This window comes from Peromyscus californicus, unplaced genomic scaffold (genome assembly GCF_007827085.1).
Source record: "Peromyscus californicus insignis strain IS unplaced genomic scaffold, ASM782708v3 Scaffold_22__1_contigs__length_63687245, whole genome shotgun sequence".
NCBI lineage: Eukaryota > Metazoa > Chordata > Mammalia > Rodentia > Cricetidae > Peromyscus > Peromyscus californicus.
In genome coordinates this window covers 44,210,024-44,233,017 of record NW_026294525.1, presented here as the reverse complement: position 1 = coordinate 44,233,017, position 22,994 = coordinate 44,210,024, and the positions used below count along the sequence as shown (strand labels likewise).

The following is a 22,994-nucleotide window of genomic DNA, read 5'->3' as shown; positions in this document are numbered from 1 at the left end:
TATATTTCTACTCTTGTTTAAGGTATTGTACCTATGCAGCTCATTTAAAACATAATATAAAGTTCTAGTCTTTGAAAGCTATTATTACAAACTGTTTAGGATAATTAATAAATGCAGGTTAGTAGTTAGTCGTCTAAAATAGTCAAACTTGTAGTCATGTTAGGTATGTCTGCAAGGTTAAACAGATACATTTAGATAGATAGTTGATCTTCAAATGCTTCAGAGACCTACAGAATATGACATTTAAGATGTTTAATAACCTAAGGCTTTTCATGACAGTGAGGCATATCTGTTCCTGGCAGCACCAATCTACTTCATAAAAGGATGATGGACATCAAAGAACCTCCATATGGAATCTGCTTTCATTATGGCAAAGCTAGACATTTGGGCAAGAAACTACCCTTGCTTCGATTGCTAACAGTATACTGTACAAACTGGGCAAGCAGGACACAAAGGAAAAAGACTGCCAAACTTTGCCAAGACAAGGTAGGAGAGTCCTTCAAAAATCTTGCTTCACAGGAATGTCTGTCAGATATTCTAGGCCTGTAGGCCAAAGATGAATGCCCCAATATTGCAGAGGAAACTTGGGTGACTGTCCAGGCAGCCAGCTACTTCTATCATTTCTATAGCTTTGGAAGTTGTTTGCTCTGCATTTTCTGTTTACTCGGGTAATACTATATCCTTCTCAGTCTTTGATGGGGTTGAAGAGCAGACAGTTATAGTTACAGTTTTCCTTGTTACCAAATTCAGAAAGGAAACTTACATAAGAGATGTAAAGTTTATAAGGTTGGGAAACATAGAAGCTTAAATTGTTTATCTAAGAAGATGTTTTAAGGTCTAAAAACATATTTTTAGGAAGGTAATACAAGTTATGATAGAAAATGGTTTAGGTATAAAACTTTGGACTCACTCAGATAGGATAGATAATACAGTACTTTCTCTGAATTTGTCAAATACATATGGACAAAACATTGTGAATATAATTCTTACCTGATCATTTTTCTTTTTTTTTTTTTTAAAGATTTATTTATTATATATATAGTATTTTGTCTGCATATATTCCTGCAGGCCAGAAGAGGGCACCAGATCTCATTATAGGTGGTTGTGAGCCATCATGTGGTTGCTGGGAATTGAACTCAGGACCTTTGGATGAGCAGCCAGTGCTTTTCACCTTTGAGCCATCTCTCCAGCCCCCATTTTTCTTATTGTATATAGTTTTACTATGTTAGAGTTAAGCCTTCCCTATTTAGACAAAAAGGGGAAAATGTTGTGGGATGTTTGTACACTGTGTGAAGGTGTATTGCTGTGACTGGATAATAAAAAGCTGAATGGCCAATAGCTAGGCAGGAGGTATGGGCAGGGTTTCCAGGGAGAGAGAGGAGGAGGAGGAAGAATCTAGGAGGGCAGAGTCACCAGCCAGACACTGAGGAAGCAGTATGGGCAACATGGAGAGATGAGGCAACATGCCACATGACAGAATGTAGATTAAAATAAATTAATTTAAGTTATGAGAGATAGTGGGACAAGCTTAAGCTAAGGCCAAGCTTTCATAATTAATAAGAAGTCTCAGTTTCATTATCTGTAGTCTGGACGCTCAAAGGAAAGTTGTTCAGATTGTCTAATGGTAGAATAGTGAATTACTCCCTGCCAAAGCTCTTTAATGTTTTTTAAACCGGTTCAATTGCTACACTTACCAAGCAAAACTCAGGTTCTGGAGTAATCCTGACCCCTCTTCTCCATCAACATGACAAACAACAGCCCTTTTCACAAAACTGCAGAGAAATGCAAATATTTGTATAGATGCCTCCTCCATTGTAAAATGGCTGGTCCCTGTAATCACGAAACACACCAAAGGAAATGATATGTCATTTTATCGTTGTACAGAGATGATTGTTTTCATCTTGTCTTCCCCTGACTCCTGCCCTAGAGAGACCCATTCAAGATTTAAAGTTTCTTGCTTACAGTATACAGTGTGTTGGTAAACTGTTCCATGCTGTTTAAACTCACGACAAAAAAAAAAATGTCTCTGGAAACAGGGTTGATCCTCACATTTCAGATCCACACATGTTTACCTCAAAATGTCCTCCAAGACTCCCTGCGCAGGGCTGAATTCCCTAATTCTGTCACAGGGAGGGAAGAGAACAGAGAAAACAGTCCAATATTGAAAACAATGTGCCCTTGGGAACAGCTAAAAGGTAAACCATTTCCAACAGAAGTTATTATTGTTTATCCCATGATATAAAATGTCTGCAATGGAGATGGGAAGCCAGAAGTTCAGCCATGGGAAGCTCATCCATGAAGAGAAAACTCAATCAGGAACTCCAGGTGACTGCCTCAACTTCTCCAGTCATTTCTGCTGGGTGTCTACAAGGCCCAATATGATGACATTACTTCTGTTTGCTGTCTCAATCAGGCTACTCCAGTCATCTCTGCTGGATCATCACTGTAGACTACTGCTTTAATGGTTTTTTAACTATTTATCTGCTGCTTTTCTCTACCTGCTACTTGCTATTTATTCCTTTACTCTTGTTTAAGATATGCTTAAGGTTGGGAGCATAGCATGAAGATCCTTCAGCCCATAGATCTCCAGAGAAACCAGGAATGTTAAGCACACAGGATTGTCTTTCCAATAGGAAAGATCAACAACCTGTTTTTCCATCCAGAAACTGAGAATTGGAAGTTATTAACAACCTGATGGTCATGTTATCTGTTGGGCCAGGCCATATTAAGCTTTTACAATCAAGACCACAGGTGACTAGTAATCTAAATGACCCTTATAGCCAGAGGTTCCCCCACGCTCCCACAACCAGGATCAGATGTGGCTAATAGCCCAAATGACTTCTAAGCTAATCGTATGACCAAGACCAGGCCAGGCAGTTAGGCCTTTAAGCTAGTACAGGTAGTGTTATGCCCAGATTGTGGGGACCCCCAGAAGATCACCATGGAGACCAAATCCCGAATGCAAAAGCAAAGAGCCTTTATTTCCAGCTCCAGAGCTTGGTCCCTCTGTCTGTCCAACACAGCCGTGAGAGCAGAGAGCCCAGAGCCCTGAGCTCAGGTGGGGTGGAGTTTTTATCATAGCAGAAGTTGGGGTGAGGGGATTTCCAGGGTTCAGGACCCTGATTGGCTGACAATTGTCTAGGGGTATCTGTAAAACAAAAATAGGTGTGTGCTAGACTCCAGGGCATCTGGCCACCTTATCTAATGGTTGGAATGTTTGGGATGTCAGGTACTTCCTCATCCCTAGGTGGATCCCTGGATGGTATCAGTTTAAGGCTTTTCCTGGATCTGGGTGTTGCCTGTCAGCAAACCTGTCACAGAAGCTGTGTCTAGGCCCCGAAGCCTGTCACAGCTGCTGTGTGGTCAAGCTGTTTTGGGGCTCCTCCATAGTAGTATATTTCCAGAACCTATCTTCTTGGAGGAAATGACTTGTACCCTGAGTTGAGTTGAGTTTCAATGTAATTATATTTCCTTGTGCAACGGGGATTGTATTACACCAGAAAACCCTTTTTCAAGTTATGCAGGGCTTAAGTACATTGGAAATAAACTGGAACTTATTAGACTAATCTGAAGTCTGATCCAGGCTGAAAAAGTCAATCTGCATCAGGTTTCTATTCTTACCTCTTTGTGCAGCTTGGTTTATTTCCCTGCTTGGACCCCTCAACTTATCAAACTCACTCATTTGAATGCAAACGCATGGCTATCATAGGTCATTCTCAGGACTACACAGAACACAGCCATATAATGAACTCACCTGGAAGAAATTTTCCTACAGTCAACTCTTCAGTGTCCACAGGCCTGGCCAACTTCATGAGAAGCCTTGAACCAGAACGGACCAGCTAAATAACATCTATGAAATAAACCCTAGAATTTGTGTGAGATATTAAATGTTTGTTACTTTAAGCTGCTCAGTTGCTGGGATAATTTGTTACCTAGCAATAGATAACTAATATACATTCTTCTTGCTGCTACCTTTATTAATAATACCTATGTAGTCATTCTCTCCTTCATTCATCAAATATTTAAGCACCTAATATGCAACAGACCTGTCTATCTCAATCTTCCCCTACAACAAATTGTCACAAAGTCCTGACATGCTGAGCTCTGAAATATTTCTCAAATCTTCTCTTTCTTTGCCACTATTTTAATTTAAGGTCTCAAAAATTTCTCACTAATATCACTTTATCAGCTTTCCAATTAGTTTCCTTGATTTCTATGTGTTATCAAGAAGATCTACTTGAGACAGAGAAGCAACAATGTATTCATGAGAGCTAAGGAGAAGGCTATCCTAAAGAACAAATGATACCTGACCCTGCTGGTGACCATATGGGTGAGCTGACCTCAAGGGCGTAAGTGTGGGAGAGCTAGTCCCATATCTCATCTGTCATGTGGGATGGGTGGTGAAGAGATGCCCTGACCTCCCTTGCTCCTCATCGTCTACAGTACTCAGGAGAGCAGGCCCTGCACCTCACCCAGGCACCATAATAGTGCCGACCCTGCTGGTGGGGGCACAAGTGAGCCTGCCCTGAGGTCGTGAGAATGGGAGAGCTGGCCCTGCACCCCTTGTCTGCCATGTGATAGAGTGAGAGGGAAAGATTCCCTCCTTCCCCCCTTGTACCTTGCCACTCACCAGATGCAGAACTAGGGAAAATGCGCCCTTCACTTAAGCAACACAGTAGAGCTGACCCCATTGATGGAGGCATGTGTAAGTCAGACTGAGAATGTGAGTGTGAGACCAGACCCTGCCCCTCATCTACCATATGGTGGTATGGGCAAGGGAGAGAACCCTCCCCTCAATACCCCTGGACCTGTGGTAGGTGGGTGTTGTGGAATATTTGTTTACCCTGTAAAGACATGTCTTTGCTAAGGTGCTTTTTGATTGGTTTAACAAAGAGCTGAATGGCCAATAGCTAGGCAGGAAGAGGCTAGGTGGGACTTCCAGAGACAGAGAGGACTCTGGGAAGAAAGGAGGAGTCACCAGCTAGAGATGGAGAGAAGACAGGAAGTGCAAGATGGAAGAGAAGTAACGCCCCATGGCAGAACACAGATTTAAACTATGGGTTAATTTAAGTTATAAGAGCTAGTTGAAACAAGCCTAAGTTAAAGGCCAAGCTTCCATAATTAATAATAAGTCTCTGGGTCATTATTTGTGGGCTGGCAGTCCAAATAAAGTCCAACAAGAAAGCTTGCTACAGGTGAGAGAGCCATCCCTGAAGTACCTAGAGCAGGAGAGCTGCTCTGCCTCTCACCAGCTGCAGCCTTAGGGAGAGTGGCCCCTATACCTCACCTAGGCAACACAGTAGAGCTGGCTCTGGTGGTGTAGGTTTGGGTGAGCCAACCCGAGGACATGAGAGCAGGAGAATCAGCCCTGTCCCTTGCTGCTCACTACATAGGATGGACTAGCCAGGGCAGTACTAGAGAGCTCACCCTGGTGTTGAGGGTGAAGGTGAGCTAGAGGGCGCACCAACCCAGCAACCACCCAGACTCAGACTAGAGCTATGAGTCTGTCCATCCCATCATCCACACCATCTATCATCTGCTGGAGCAAGTGAAGGAGCTGGTCCTTCAGACCCAAAGTTACAGGATCTCTATGACACAGGACAACATAGGATATCCAAGAGGTGTCCCAGTGAGGGCCCAGTATTGATGATGTAGCAAAAACCAGAGATCTCAAACCAGATCAATGACTCATTGCAACGAACACTTGCAAGTAACAATATATGGACTAAAGAACAGTGTGACTCATTGTGTCACACTACAGTTTCCACAATGAGATTTTTCTTTTCTTTCTTTTTTTCTCTTTTCTTTTAAATTTTATTGTGTTTTATCCTGGGGATGGGGGTTGCAAAGGTAGAGGGCAGATGGGAAGGGACAGAGAGATTAGTGGGATCAAGATGAATCATGTGAAATCCACAAAGAATCAATAAAAAGTTAAGTTGCAAAAAAAATTACAGAATTTAAAATAGAGAGGGAGAGAGGAAGGCAGGCAGGCAGGCAGGCAGGCAGAGAGACAGACAGACAGACAGACAGACACACACACCAGCTTCTGCGTAGACAAATAACTTCAGTGTGCTAGCAAAGCTAGTTTCAGTAGAGTAGAAGGCTGCATCTCCCTCAATATGTATAGAAAAGTACAATGGAAAAAAATATCCAAACACAGCACCATCAGAGAATTCAGTAAAACCAACTGACCAAATAAAACTGCATGTAAGTCCTGGCATTACTTTCCTACAACTACTGTAATTAATGATTTAACCACAAAGCCAGTGGCTTCAACACGACCCAAAGTTGCTCATCTTATAACTTTGGAGTTCGGGAATCTGCAGTTTTCCTGGGCTAAGTATGGATGCTCACACGGGCTTCTTTCCTTGTCTTTTCCATATTTTAGAAGCCACCTGCAGTCCTTGGTTTGTGCCCCCTGCTTCCTGCTTCAAACTCAGCAGAGGCTAGTCAACATCTCTGCATACTCTCACCCTGCCGCTGCCCCTCCATCTCCCTCTCTCACTGAGAGGGTATCTTGAGATTATTCTTCCCCAACAGAATAATCAAGGGTAATCACCCGTCTCAAGTTTCCTAATCACATCTGGAAATGATGATCGCACACTCTGAGTTTCTATGAGGATGGAGATGTTGTCTCTTTTGTAGGGAGACACTATTCTGCCATCAGCTATAGATTCCTGTAAAATGCTCCACAGAAATGAAAAAGAGAAATAAAGAAAGCAAATAGCAATGGTGGCGTAGGGTCGGCTGTGGTGATATTGTGTTCCCCAAAATATTGTGCACCCTAATAAACTTATCTGGGGTCAGAGAACAGAACAGCCACTAGATACAGAGGCCAGCAAATGGTGGCACACATGCCTTTAATCCTAGCATTCCAGAGGCAGAGATCCTCCTGGATCTCTCTGAGTTCAAAGCCACACTGGAAACAGCCAGGCATGGTGACACACACCTTTAATCCCAGGAAGTGATGACAGGAAGCAGAAAGGTATATAAGGCGTGAGGACCAGGAAGTAGAGCCTGGTTAAGCTTTTAGGCTTTTGAGCAGCACAGTTCAGCTGAGACCCATTTGGATGAGGGCTCAGAAGCTTCCAGTCTGAGAAAACAGGATCAGCTGAGGAATTGGCAAGGTGAGGTGGTTGTGGCTTGTTCTGTTTCTCTGATCATTCAGTGTTCACCCCAATACCTGGCTCTGGGTTTGTTTTTATTAATAAGAACTTTTAAATTCATGCTACAGTCGGGGGTTCAGAGTATACATAGTTCTAAAGAAAGTGTAACATTAAGGCAAGAGGCTTGGCTTCTAGTCAAATTATTATTTACTTCAGGTCAGATGACTTTCTTAACTCCTTAATTAGCACAAAGTACTCTGATCCGAAGTCTTTTATCAGTATTTTTTGAATGTGCATGTGTGCATGTTCACAGATAGTATAACATGTCCCCGTCCCTCATCAGTGATTTTTAAAATTTGACTATATTTATTTACTTATTTCATTTGTGGATCTATGTGGGTGTGGGCACAGATGCCATGGCATATGTGTGGACATCAGAAGACAACTTATGGGAGTCGGTTCTCTCAGTCGACTGTGCAGTTTCTGAGACTGAACTCAGGGTGTCGTGGTTGGCAGCCAATGCCTTTACTCACTGAAGCCATCTTCCCAGCTCTCATCAGTGTTTTTTAAAAGCACAAGGTGATTGAGATCAGAAAGAGAAGGCAGATGCGACTATTAAAAATATCAAAAGGGCTGACCAGGAACTGAGTTCAGAGGTAGAACACTGCCTACTGTGAAAGAGGCCCAGGGATCTCTCCCTAGACAAGAGAAAATGGTGCCCGCCCTAGATCATCGAAGAAGACAACTGCGTGGAGAGATACTAAAACCACAAGCCTGAGACTGTCTATACTTGAATTGTCTTTTTTTAAGTTTCCTATATACCGCATAAATTTAGTCCCTAACCCACCCAATCAAAAGTGTGACAGACTCAAACTACAAGATTTCTAGGTATCTTTATATACTTACAAAGACTTTTAACAAAACCAACTCCCACACACGCAGAACACTGGGAAGGAAGCAAATGCAGATATATTCTAAGCAAATGATGAGCACGGAAGACATGGCTTTATTTAAATAAAACTAAAGTGACAGAACAGAGTTAAAGCGTTGGCTCTGTGTTTGTCTTTTAAGTTATTTATTTATGTGTGTGAGTGTAGCGAGGGCACACGCCACAGTGCACACGTGGAGATCAGCGGACAGCTTGTGGGACCTGGTTCTCTTCTTCCACCACGTGGGTTCCACGAATCAAACTCGGGTTGCCAGCCTTGGTAGCCAAGGCTTTTATCCTCTGAACCATGTCACTGACCCTCATTCTGGGCTTTGAAATAAATTATACATTGTGTCACTTTTTCTGAAGTAGGGCCTTGTGACAGATAAAATTAACACGCAAGGAGCAGATCTGAATGTAATTTTGTAGCATACTTCTGACTGTAGCCTGGCCCAGCTGACTGGCAACTCACAGAAAACATGAGTAGTACTCTTGCCTCCTTGAGCCCTTCTATGCGCTCCACTCCAACTGTTTGGGGAAATAACAAGAGCCACAGTGGCAATAATAGCAGAGTGTTTAGGGTGGTAGTAACAGTCACAGTCACACAGACCCATAACACCAGCTGAAAGCCAGGGCCGGGGTAAGGAGATGCAAAATCCTGCCTGTCTTTAGATACAGCGGACTTCCTATTTGTGAAGTTACCTTCCTGCTAAAATGTCTACGTAACTCCAAATCTAGCACTTACGGTGTGTTAGATAAGCTCCATTTGGACATGAATTACAGAGCGAATTCAGTGTTAACGAACCAACAATGCGCAGTGTTTCAGGCAGACATAAACAAAGGCACCATGTGCTGACTTGCTGAGGACATGACAGGGTTGTCACCAACCTCATTCTAATTTGCCAGAGAACACAGAGCATGGAATGTGAACTGCTTTGAGTAACAGAGAACTGACCGGATTTTCATTACTCCGCGGCCTTTGCTGTTAGCCCTGGTCCCCAATAATGCAAAACATCCCTGCATCCCAGAGACCCTGTGCAAAAACACACTGTGTGTTAGAGGAGGTGTTGGCAGAGGCTCAGCCTGAGGGGAAAGGACTGGAGCACACAGGGTTTGACATTTACTGGCCGCCCCTCGCCTACATAAATGATCTCATTTGACCTTTGCAGTAACTGTGTGCGGTGGGCTCTGTTACTGTCAGTTTATAACGAGGTTCGGAGAGGTGAAAACGTTTACTGAAAGGCAACACCTGCGTTAGTCATAAGACATATCCACGAAGAGCTAAGGCAACAATGGCTCTGACCCTCTGATGATCACTGCTGAACAGGCTTTCCTAGGGGGCTCTCTGGCTTGCTCATGGAAATCCAGATCTCACACAGATACACTGAGGCTCCCCTCCACTCCTCCTACTCCCTGGCCAAACACACACGGAGATTTGTAACCACTGAATGTACTAACTAGGGCATCAAAACCTTAATAAGGAAGTGTTTAAGAAGCAAAGACTCTTTGCCTGGGGAGAGCTTATACATAACTGCTACCAAATAAGAACCAAATCAAATAGAAAAAGTTGTCCATGGTAGTATATGTAGGACTTGTCATAATTTATTAATAAATGTTATGATATCTATGATCAGCATATTCCTATTACATTGTCAAATAAAAATCAGAAAAAAACATATAATCCAATATGGGATAGCAAATTAATAGAAATAAGTAATTAATAGTGCTTAGTTCAATGTTTATGAAGACACTGAATAGATTAAATAAACACATGTACCTCTAAATTCCACTTCTGTCTTGTTATCCCCTTTCATGTTCTCAGTAGATCATTAACACACGTAAACTCACACTGAAGTATACTCCACTACCCATCACAACACTTGGTTGACATTTAATATCTAAGAGTAAGAATCCTCTGCTGTATTTAATCACAAAATATTTTCTGAAAGAAACGAAATCTTGTAGAAATCAAGCTTAGGCAAGGTGACTAACACAAATGTTGGCTAAGCATTTCCAATGTAAAAGTCCAAAATATGAGGCTTTCTGCACACTGAGCAATGCTGCTACATTTCCAAACCTGACTTCATGTGACACGTCACAGTCAAAATGCAGATGTACCAAAAATATCTCAAAAACTTACCACTACTGAGTCTGAGTATATATTAAACATAAGTGAGTTTCATGTTAAAGTTTGGGTCCCAACCTTACATATATGCAAATTATATTCCAAAATCTAAAACAGTTCAACATGAGAGACTTGTGGCCTCCAGTATCTGAGGTTGGAGATACTCAGTCTGCACCTACAAACACCCACTCTCCACAGCAGGCAACATCTGTGCAACTGGAAAGGCCATGGTAGGAAATGTGCATATTCAATTTTGTACCTTATTGATAAGCAAGTGAGAAATGCCAAATAAAAGGGGAATGAACAAAATATGTTTTAGTGCCCAGCCTTTGGACACTGAAAGATGATGTCATCATCTGTGAGGCTCATACTTGTCAGAATACAGTCCAAGAATGGAGTCCTGTGAGGGGAAATTCTGAGTGCTTGTGAGAAAACAAGACAAGAGTCTTGTGACTTCAATTTCTTCAAAAACAGGGAATTGTTCTTGGAATGTGTTTTCATGCTCCTCCCAGGTGTAGCAGACAGGAGTGAGTTTACCTCAGATTATTCATTACAATTTGCTATTGTTTTGCCATGTGCAGCCTGTCCTTGTGATTATATACAGCTTGAGCTCATGAGAACTTTACTCATGTGACTTTTCTCAACCCTCGGATTATAGATTGTCTGATGTTCCAAATAAAGATGGCTATTGTATGAGCCTTTAGTCTGACTCATTTCTAGATTCTATTCTCCCAGGTCCCACCACCTTTAGAGCGGTAACCACACACACTCAAGGATTATGTAAAGGAATTAAAGAAATTAAAGAAAATTACAACAACAACAAAATCTCATCATGCTTTAAGTGAGTTTACAATTTTTTTGTTGGGGCACATGGATAGCTATCCTGGGTTGCATGCAGTCTGGATACTCCTGATTTATAGGCTTAGCTTAATGGCATTAGCATAACTTTGGCTTAATATCCTATAGTAAGAGTCATACTTGGGGATGACAAAGAACCATAGTTAACTTACAAATAATGTTTTTAAAACACATTAGGTTAGAAGGTAGGAAATTATCCATCTCTAGGTAAGTTCCAGTTAACTAAAACACAACTTATTCTCCAATATTAGATAAGAAATTATTCCAGTATTTTACTAAAATTATCAAACATATTTGGTAGTCTAATTATGGAATGATGTTTTACTTTCAAACCTCTAAATTTCAATCTAGACATGGTGTACATAAATAATGAGGTGCCGACTGACAACTTGAACGGGTGCTTAGAAATGCTATCTGCTCTGTGACATGGGAGGCAGCCCACAGCGGCTAGCTCTGAAACACCCACCCCACAGGCCACAGTCGACCACTGACCCGTTTTTCCAGCTCTGTAGGCACTACAGAGCTTTGAGATTCCGTGTCTTCAACAAAGTGACAGTAACAGGAGAAACGGGACACACACGTACACATTCAACTAGACTTCTTACATCTTTTTGATAAAGTTTCGGTGGGAAAGCTGAAGGATTGATTCAATGACAGAAGCTCAAAGTCTACAAATGACAACTGTTGGTCGATGGAGCTTAGCAGTAGCTAAGAAAATATTTTCTACAATATGGGCTTCGGTTTCAGACGTTAATTACACCAAAATACTGACCACAACTGGCAATCCCCTGCTTGCAAAAGTTGACAATTCCAAAATTCACTGTTATACATGAAGTGACTGGCGAACAAGGTAAAGAAAGATCTTTAATCTGAACAGTGAAACCTGAACTATTCCAAAATCCCAGTAGCATTTTGATTGTTTTTCTCCCTGGTGGGGGGTAGGGGGTGTCTCAGCACATTTTCCAAGATGTACTTGAAATTCATGAGCTCAAGTAATCCTCCTGCCTAACTTTCACTCATAGTCCAGCCGAGAGGCACATGTCACTGTGCTCGACTCTTAAAAACTTCTTGAACACTGTCATGTAACTCAAACACTTTGAATTTTGAAGCATTCTGGACTTTTTAAGGTTGGGATGTTTGACCAGGAGGAAAGTCTGTGCAAATATGACCAAATAAAAACACAAATAAAACCCGTGAGAAACTGAAATACTTCTAATTCAAGCATTTTGGATAAGAGAAACGCATGTGTAATATTTCAAAGAGCCACTTGGTTACTAGGTAAATCTAAGAGTTACTGTGGCTGGAACAGGCTTGAAACAGAAAATGAACCAGATGGTAGCATCCCCCCCACCCTTCATCAAGCTATCATTTATAACACCGTTTTCCATTTTTAACCCTAAATTCAGTTAACAAATGTTCCCTGCAGGTGTCTACCTCCAAAAAGGCCTACTGTGCACCAACTGTGACATTATTTAATATCCTTTTTATTCACAAAGGATCTGCAAGATGGGGACTTTCTACAGTGAAAAATCAGCTGTGCGGGGCAAATTCCCATTGTGCACATCAGTCTCGTTTCACAGCATCAGACTAACTTCATCTGGATGTTCACAGAGGGATTTTTGTTTTGTTGTTGGAATCTCACAGGACTGGCTGGCATGGAAAATGGCAGCATCTCATCAATGGGTCCACTTTGCTATCCAGCACCTAACTGGTATTACGGACCCAGGTTACTCTTCATGCCCATCTCAAATGGAGGAGGTCCAAAAATTTTCAGAAAAATTTTAGGACTTGGAGAATAGCAACTAACATAATCCAATTAAACTGGTTACTTCAATACATATACCAACTTATCATTCATAACTCTTTTTAAGGAATTGGTAAGGAGATAAGGATACAAGGTTTTTGTAAGCAAACAGAACAAAGGAATAAAGTGATAAAAAAAAAAAAAACCCTGAAAGTTTTCTAGTTTTCAATTAACAGTTTTGTAAGTCTGCAATTTAGTCATTGTCAATAAAAACACAAAAATACTATGACATTTACTGAGCAGAGAGGAGACAGGGTCTTTCCTTGGCTTAGAACCCATCAATTAGGCTAGGCTGGCTGACCAGTGAGCCTCAGGGATCCACCTATCCGCCTATCTTTGCCTCACTGGTTCTGGGATTACAGGCATATCATACCATGCCTAGCTTTTTTTTTTTTTTTTACATGGGTTCAGGACACCGAACTCAGGTATGATGTTTATGCAGCAAATGCTTTACCAACTTAACTTTCTTCCCAGCCTTAAATCTTGAAAATTTCTACAGTGTGGGTAAGAGGAGGACTGGACTCAATATTAACAAATATCTGTTGATTTGGATGGTGTGCAAAATATAGTTCCAATAAAGAAAACACTAACTGACCTCTTAACTAAAACTGGGAGGATGGAAAACACTGAGAAAAAAGACTTGTAAATTCAGCTGCTCACTCAGAGCAATCTGGAGATCTGAGCTCAAGTCCTGACAGGCCGCATAACTGTCCCATAATTTTGGATCCTCAACTTCTGTGTCTGTTAAATGAGTGGTTAAAGCCATCTAGAGTCTAAAATTTCTGTCTAGAGTTTCCTTTAACTGTAAAAGGCAGTTCTACCCTCCCCATTCCCTTAAATTTGGACAATTAATAGGATATTTTGATTTTTCATTTGTTTTAATTTTGAAACAGGGACTTGCTATGGAGCCCAGACTGGCCTGGAACTCACCATGTAACTAAAGTCGGTCTCAAGCTCATCGTGAACCTCCTGCCTCAGCTCCCAAATGCTAGGATTACGGGGCCACACTACTAAACCTATCTGTGTATCATGCTTTTGTATGCATTAGTAAAATCACAGAAATTAATCCACTCAGCTGTGACTAGAAGATTATATCCACGCTACTGCACAAGACAATGGCAGGGCTGCAGGGGAGCATGGGATAAAGGAGGAGGCTGCATCTGGCGTGTGCCAGTGCTAAGCTGAAACAGCCAGATGTTTATGCCATGAGGCCACTTACAGCAGTAGCTCAGAAACCCAAAGTAGACATTATAATGCAGCAGTATCTAATTCTTTTGTGTTGTTGTTTTGTTTTGTTTGTTTGTTTGTTTGTTTTTTGAGACAGAGCTTCTCTGTGAAACAGTCCTGGCTGTCCTGAAATTCACTCTGTAGACCAGGCTGGCCTCGAACTCACAGAGATCCTCCTGCCTCTACCTCCTGAGAGCCGGGATTAGAATCGTGCACCACCACTGCCCAGTTTTTGGTTTTTTGTGTGTTTTGGTTTTTTGGTTCTAATTCTTAAAAATAGTAAAAGTAACTATATAACCCGAGTAGTACAGGAAATGCAGAATCCAGGAAAGTAAAAGGGATCAGTGTGTGGGTGAGGGGACAACAGAGAGAGGAAGAGCAGGGTACAGGTGACCTGAAGGGGCAAATGGGAAAGTGGGGAGGGGGCTTTAATTAGGGAGGGAGATAAATACAGAAGGGGGAGGAGGGCAAAACAACAGTAAGGATGTCTGAAAAAGTTGTAAGTAATCATATTATCGTATATCTACCTAAAAATACCTATAATGCATGAGTCTGTATATACATATACATATACATATACATATACATATACATATACATATACATACATAGTTCAAATGAAATTTTCCCATCTGGGCTGACAACCCTTCCCCCAAGAGCCAGAGACAATCTAACAAAGGCCCCAACACCAGGCACGAGAACTCATCTTTTGCAGGGTGGTGTTAGAGACTCCCAAACACTATAAGCTGCTGCCGTCACCTCAGTTGCCTCCCAGAGGTGGAAGGTACACCTCTACTACCAAAGACATCGTGTACTTTGGACACAGCACCCAGGGGACCCGAGCTGGATCGGACCTAAAGCCTCCTCCCTGAGGACTAGCTTTCGTGATACCAGAAGGCTCCATGAAAGCTTCCCAAAGAGGGAAGCAACCAAAAGTCCACCCAGCTATGGCGCCTATGACCAGCATGGCACAGTAAATCTCACGGTGCAGTAATGTCACACATACCTTGATGGTAACCAACAACTCTCTAACTAGACTTTAGAGTGACTCAATAGGAGGGAAGTCATGCCAAGTACTGAAAACGTAGCCAACTACTCCGTGCTAGCCAAGTCATGGATCTTGGAGGGGAATCAGTGTATTTAACCAGCATAATGCCTAAGTGCATTCTAAGCATTTGTCCTTATACCCACAGGTAAGTATAGTCTTCACCCTTCGTAAGGAAATTTAACTTTGCAACAAACAGGAAGCCACAAGGAATCCAAATGCAGAGTTGTGGAGCCCAGCCTTGTAGCCGGAAGGTGGGAAGACTGTAAGTGCCAGAGGAGCAGGAAGTTTGCTGTGGGATTGTGTCTTCTACAAAGGTCAGAGAAGCTACATCCATGAAGGCTCGCCAACATGCGATGACCTAAACATGCGAACGTGGAACAGGAGAGCTCAGGAGGCCTCCACCCTTGACCAAGAACTACAGGCAATTAAGGAATGCCGAGAGCTGGGGGTAATAATCTTACGGCGGAAGAGCCCCCAAACTGGTGGGTTATTCAACACGAAAGAGCAAGAGGGTATGTGGGAGGAGTTAGAGCGAAGAGGGGGAAGGGTGAAATGATGTCATTATAATCTCAAAAATAAAAAATAAAAATAAATAAAAACTGAAAATCAGTTTTATTTAATGAAGAGAAAATGGAGTTGCTTGACATTTTTACTGGTTTTCGCATTACATAAATACATTCTGGTTTGGAATATAGAAAAAACAGCTTCAAACAATCATAAGACTTTAAAAAAACTGATTAGGAAAATATCGATTGCATTCTGAATGATGATGTCATATTTTAGACAAAGAGTTTGTATTTTTATATCAAAATTAAGTTCATATAGTTCTTACCAATAGTTTAATGAACTGCCTGCCAGTGCACATCTAAACAGCTGAGAATATTTTAACTTGGCCAACCCAGAAAAACCAGATATAATTTCTCAAAAATACTGACTATCTCTACTTCACAATAAAATTATTTTCATATCACCACCATCACCCTTTCCCAATAAATACTCAGTAACTTTTATATTGTATGAAGATTTCCATATTAAGGTTACAGGAATAAAAGTTATGGTTCCTATGGCGGATAAACTAACAACCAAATGAGGGGAATGGGTATAGTCACAACCATAATAACCACTAGAGATGAATTTCCATCATGAAGTATCAGATCAGAAATGAAGATAATAAATACTATAAACCTTCAGAGTAAGGAAGTCCCCAAAGGACCAAACTGGTCAGGGCAGCTCCAGGTGTGAAGGCCACAGCTGCATACTGAAAGAAAGGGACTTGATGCTAAGAACCAAACTGAAAGCTTTTCATTATAAGCTTCAGCTTATTCTCTACCTTCTGCGAGTTGTAACTATAAGTGATGAGCGGAATGAGGTGTACCAGAAGCTCAATTACCTAAAGAGGCATGAGCTAAAATAGTAAGCTAATAAAACAGAAGTTTCTACTCAGAGCTAAAGACAATAAAATAGCATTCCAAAGCAGGTGGTCAAAGCACTCTTTAAAATGCCGAAAGAAGAAGTCTAAAGGTTAAACATTGCTGAGGCAGGTTAATCCCTGTGCGAACCATTGTGACAAGCAGCTTTATGGAGATCACAGAGATTCGTCTGGATCTCTGTGAGTTCAAAGCCGCCCTGGACTACATGAGATTGACTCAGTCTAGGAGAGAAAACAGCCAGGCAGTGGTGGGTGGCACACACTTTTAATCCCAGTACCGGGAAGCACACACGCCTTTAATCACAGCAAGTGATGGCTGGGTGGAGAAAGGTATAGAAGGTGTGAGGAGAGAGGAACTGAAGGCTTTTCGGCAGAAGCGTCCCTTTCAGCTAGAGGCTTTTTCAGCTGGAGCCTTTCATGTGAGGACTCAGAGGATTTCAGTCAGAGGATCCGTGGAATTGGTGAGGTGAGACATGGCAGTGGCTTGTTCCTTTGTCTCTCTGATCTTTCAGCATTTACCCCAATATCTGGCCCCGGGCTCTTTTATTTAAAGACCATTTAACATTCGAGTTACATCCTCCCATGGACCAGATGTGAGTCGTATGGGCAAGAGACACACGGCAAGCTGGGACGGAGCTGCATGGGTCTGGCCAAGAGGCATGGCTGGAGCTTGAACAGACCATAACAAAATGAAGATGAAGGTAATCCAGCCCCAAGAGGCTGAGCAGGGAACCAGTCAGAACTCAGATGCATTTTTATGGTTGGGGAGGCTAAAGCGGAAATCTCAAGCCACCGAGGAGGCAGGAGGTGGAGGACCCACAGGTGAAGATGAGCTGGAAACACTTGCCAAGGCTATGAAAGCACCAGAGTTAGACTCCATGGAACTTAGCTTTTCCCTTCCTTCCGTGCCACTTCACAGGGATCGGAGACTAGGGCGGGCAAGAGCAGAAACCAGGCCAGAAGCAAAGAAGCCTGTGGAATCCCTTCCGCAGTCACCTACCTCCCCCCCTGGCGGGAGCGAGGACAAGCGGCTTCACCTCTGCATCTGCCCTCGGGATTGTATGCATGTCACTGGACATTTTAATAATCAGACTTGAGACTTCTGTGGCTGGCGAGTGAGCTATAGTATCTAGGGACAACTAGAAAAATCAAGTCCATCCCTGGCCCAAGACGATCCGGTACTAAGACGTCAATTTAAAGGGACTAAAGTATGGATGCGGGAGAGGGGCAGAGTTGAAAGGGACAGCAAGGCTGTTTCATGCTTCCCGTTCCCAAGCTCTGCTTTTCTACATAAGACTCTAAAGACTCAACATACAGAAGTACAGAAAGGGGGTTTTACACATCAAAATAGAAGCCAGTCATTAACAATTTCAGAAACATGCCACAACGTGCGAATCCACCAGCAATTCAAATTCAGCACTCGTTTGCAAAACTTGACACAAACGACCTAAATATTCCTGACTTACGGAGCAGAGACTGTGTTCCTCTCCTCTCTCTCTCTCTCTCTCTCTCTCTCTCTCTCTCTCTCTCTCTCTCTCTCTCTCTCGCTTGCTCTAATACTTGGTAAAATCCCCATCTATTAAACGGGCTCTAAGAATTGCTATTCTCACCAGGAAAAGGCTGCCCTGCTGGGTTCTTAGGAAACAGAATCTGAGCAAATATTCATACAGTGAGTATTTTCATTAGTTAAAAATAGGCTGAAGGGTTGGGGATACAGCTCAGAGGCAGAGTGCTGGTCTCGCACTCACAAGGCCCTGGGTGTGATCCCTGGGACCAAATGGAAAGAAACAAGAGAAGCCTCGCCAGGTACATTATAAAGTAGTTAATTTTCTTCTATTTCCTATCAGAGCTAGTCCAATCTCTGGAGCATGCTTTGCAGAACCAAACAGCAAAGCAGAATGTGAAGCCTTGAAATTTTGCTATTCCATAGAAGATCTGCTATACATTTTTTAAATAGAGTTGAGTAGAAAACTCTCAAATTAAATACAGTATCAATAATGCTATCAAACGCAGAACAAAGCCCTTCGGTGAGTCCAGGACTCATAAGCACTGTTCCTTTGAGGTGAGTCTGAATCATGTAGTGAGGCCTTGTCTTTAAAAAAGAAAAAAAAAATAAGTTAAACTTGAAAGTACTCCTTTAAAAATGTCTAAAAATATTTTACTCATATTTTCTTTATACTTTGTTGGTACATAAATATTTTCAGTGATGACATGAATTAAGAGCCCAATATGTGCCATTACAACTCTCCAAGTACCATTACTCCTTCTGTTACACCTAGGAAACTGAGGCTTGGAGTTAGTGACTTGCTTGAGGTCACACACTATTAAGTAAGTGGTGGAGCCAGCTTTCTAACTCAAGATAAGTGTGTGAGATCAACAACACACATTCTTAATCATGCTGCTTCTGTAACACTGGTAAGAGGCCATTTCAGCTTTTTGGTTGTTGGTGGTGATGGCAGTGGTGATGGTGGTGGTGTATGTGTGTGTGTGTGTGTGTGTGTGTGTGTGTGTGTGTGTGTGTGCGCGCGTGTGCATTTCTATACTCATATGTATATGCATGGAGTCCAGAGACTGATATCACGTGTCTTTCTCAATCACTCTTCATCTTCTTTTTTGAGACAGGGTCTCTCACTGAACCTGAAACTTGAGCATCACCTAGACTAGCTGTCTAGAAAGCCACAGGGGTCCTCCTGGTTCTGCTCCCCAAGCTCTGGGATTTAAAATGCATGCTGCAGCACTTGGCTTTGTTGTTGTTGTTGTTTTTCGAGACAGGGTTTCTCTGTGTAGCTTTGCACCTGTCTTGGAACTCACTCTGTAGCCCAGGCTGGCCTTGAACTCACATGGGTCTGCCTGGCTCTGCCTCCCGAGTGCTGGGATTAAAGGCGTGCGCCACCACCGCCTGGCTAGGACTTGGCTTTTTTATGTGGGTGCTGGGGATCAAATGCAGATACCCATGTTTGCACGGGCAAGTACTTTATCAACAGAGCTCCCATTTTGACCCCAAGTCCCTATTCTGATGGTTACCTCTACAACATGCTATTCTGAAACACAAGCCAAAATCAAGTTCCAACCATAGTTCTATTTAATTTACCTCTGACTGACATGAACTCATTAGTCAACTCTTTACGACAACCTCAGACAGCAGACATCCTGGAATGTCAAACTTCTAGCAATCCTTTTATACACACATTCATGATACCTGGCTTATGACGTATATGTGTGTTTGGGTGGGCGCTCCACCTCAACCCCTGGCACCCTGGCATCCCTATACCCAAAGACTCTGGAATGTTCTGGTGGAAGATCCACCTCAACTCCCCTCCCCAGTCTCTTTCCCTAAACTCACCCCTTCAAAGCCTGACAAACACAGCTCCTCCCCCAGAGAGGCTCAAGACCACTCCCACAGGGTATATTAGGCTGTATCCCAGAAAACAGACACATGGTTCTTCTGGTCTCACATTCCAGTCTCCTCTCTGCAGGGCGGGGAATCACCCGAACGCTTTACCCATTAAACCTGGGCTTTTCCAATTCAGTCTGATTCGGTTGGCTGAGTCGGCAGAGAGGTCTTCAGGGTGCAAAACTTATCAATGTGACTACAAAATTTGATGATTTCTAAAGTGATAAATAAGGGAAGCACTGCCTTTTAGGGTTTGTGAGACTGAATGTGAAGGAGCCCTGTTACTCGACTGTTATTAGACAGGCTTTATCTTAGGAAATATAAAGGTCAGCCTTGGGTGGGGGGTGGGGGGACTCCTAGGCATTTCAGTACAACTCCATGGTAATCATCCCTTACCAACTCGACTCCCACACTACCCAGCACAGGGAACAATTGGTAATGTCTGCAGACTTGTGTATTGTCACTTCTAAATGCAGGGCAGAGGCATGTGCAATTTGCACCCACAATTTGCAAGAATGCTGCTAAGCATCTCTGTACTGCACAAGATAGCCCTCTAATAAGGAACTCTCCGATCTAAAACGTCAACTGTGTTACACCGAGAAACCCTGGTACAAGGGATGACATGGCGGCAGCACTTTCAAGCAGACTGGGTGTTAGAAACAGTAACTACAAACAAGAAATCAGAATGCAGGCAAGGCTCAGCAGTCACGGAAGCGCTGGGCCAGCAGCACCTGGTTCATTACATCTGAGAGACCGAGAAAGAGATATGATCATGTCCTTAATATCTCACCTGTGCCAGCCAGGCTGAATTGCTTTTACTGATAACAGAACAGGAAATTTAAGTCTGAGTAGAAAGAGGAGAAGTTTACTCAAGAAAACAGCTTTTATTAAATACCACACAGTCCCACTTCTAACTTAACGAGTGTTTGTTACAAGAGTTTCCAAGAGTTACAATCTAAAATAAGAAAAGGGATGTTGTGGACACAGCATTAAAAAAAAAAGTCAGAACAAATATTCATGAGCCTCACTATGGCCACTAGCCTTCTGAAGATGGAACTACTGGGGAGGCCTGGCTTTTAGTTCCAACCCTGTAAATGCTCTGATAACATGTAGCTATAGTTACATCCTACACCTTCCGTTCTGAGTTTGGAGACCCTTCACAAAAGCAAATAGTAACAATTTGCACATGCAGCATCTCTGAGATGGTGCTTAGAGCAGAGACAATGCAAAAAGCAAGCAAGACACTCCACAAAAGGTAGTGTTGCTTGGCTTGGCTTAAGTCATGATCACGTGTTTTCTGTTTGTTTATTTTTTTAAATCTATGCTTCTATATACATCTCTTCATTCTTTATTCTTTTCATGGCATCTTTCTTTGTATCCTCAGTCACATGCTTTACCGTTTTTACCCTGGCTTTATTCCCTTTCCACAAGCATTCCCTTTCCTCTCTTTAAACTCTAGTAAAATGAGATGATGGGGCTCTGGAGTTGAGCCAGTTCTCAGGAGATTACCAAGCAGCGAACCCACCTTTCTCTCTTCAAAGCTGCAACAGTCTTATGGAAGGTGGTCACAGCGAATGACTTCCAGAAACCACAAATCAGTTCCACTCAGGGCTATATTGCTAGTAAGATCTACACGGACCCACCCTTTATTATCAGTATTTACTAAATTAGAAAAAGAGCTCACAAACTGACATACCACCCTCAACTACGGTTGGAAAACTGTGCGGGTGATGTATCTATGGGCTTCTTGAAAACTATCTTCTGATCAGCTGAACCATTTACTAAATGCAAACACAGTGTGATTCATCTAATAAACCTTATTTGACATTATGTCAGGGTAAGTAAGGAATGACTCATTAAATCCCTAAAATGGCACGCAAGGTATGTTTCACCCTCCTACAGTCCTCGGAATAACCTCGGGAAGTTTATTCTCCCGTTAACTGTGGGAACCAGGAGCAGCCACTGATTAACTCCGAGGATTCCGGGTCATGTTAGGTAAACCGGGTCCAGTACTTCACCGGGTACTCATAGCGCGGTACCTCGTGCAGCCCTTGGCAAGAGACACCGGAGCAACAGGAAAGTCCATTTACTACCGTGGAACCCGGAAAGTAAGCCCTGGTAAGCTCTATGCTGGTTGACTCTTAGTCGGCAACGGGGTGCAAGCCCTGGAAACCTCGCGGTGCGGGGTGCGGTCTAGCTCAAGTTCGGTGGCCAGCGTTCCACCCAAGTTTGGCGGGGCCAAGGAGGCAACTCTGGCTGTTGCTTCTCTTAGGAGCCGCCTCCGCCCGGCGCCAGGTGAGCCCCGAACCCCCGCGACCCCCGTACCTTGGTGAGCTGGGCGATCTTCTTGCTCATTTTCAGGTGCATGTCCTGGCTGTAGTCCATGCTGTGCCCGGCCATCTGCGCGGCGGCCGGCGAGGGCGCGAATTTGGCCGCCCCGGCCGCAGAGCCGCCGTAATAGTGCTGCTGCCAGCTCATGCCCGGGGTCGCCATCTTCCCGGCAGACCCCGGCCGGGGCACCTGTCCCCGTGCGCTAGGCGAGGCTGGCGCAGCGACGACGCGGGGCAGGCGACAGCCGAGGGTGGTGGGGGGGGGGGGGTGGCCGCTTGCCGACCCGCCGGCCCGCGCCCGCCAGTCGGGGCGATCGGAGCCTTCCCTCCTGCCCGCGACGGCCGCGTCCCCCTAACCCTCCGGCTTGGCGACGGCGCGGCTGGCGTCCCGCAAGCAGCGGCCACCGGGCCCCGAGACTCCGCCGCCGCCGGGGCTGCGGAGGGAGGCGGGGACGGGGCGGGCTGCAGCGGCGGGAGGCGGGGCCGCGGACGCGGGAGCCGCGGAGCGCCGTTACCAGGGCGCGCGGCTCAGGGCTGGGCGAGCGCGCGGGGCTGACCACGTCATTTCCCCGCAGCCAAGCTCCGCCCCGCAGCTCTCCGCCCCGCAGCCCTCCACCCTTCAGCTCTCCAGCCCGCAGCCAAGCTCCGCCCCGCAGCCCTCCACCCCGCAGCCCTCCAACCTGCAGCTCCTGAGCCCGCAGCCAAGCTCCGCCCATCAGCCCTCCAGCATCCCCGCAACCGCTCT

General features: G+C 43.8%; 1 protein-coding gene across 7 annotated transcripts in view; it reads right to left on the bottom strand.

Moving 5' to 3' along the window:
• Fam184a (family with sequence similarity 184 member A) overlaps window positions 1-22,652 on the bottom strand; it is a 133,215-nt gene extending 110,563 nt beyond the window's left edge. For all 7 annotated transcript variants that reach the window (XM_052751320.1, XM_052751322.1, XM_052751323.1 and 4 more), the window contains exon 1: window positions 22,245-22,652. In XM_052751320.1, coding sequence (XP_052607280.1) covers window positions 22,245-22,412 — 168 coding nt within the window. In that variant the 5' untranslated portion in view covers window positions 22,413-22,652. The remainder of the gene's footprint in view (window positions 1-22,244) is intronic.
• Between the last annotated feature and the right edge of the window lie 342 nt (window positions 22,653-22,994).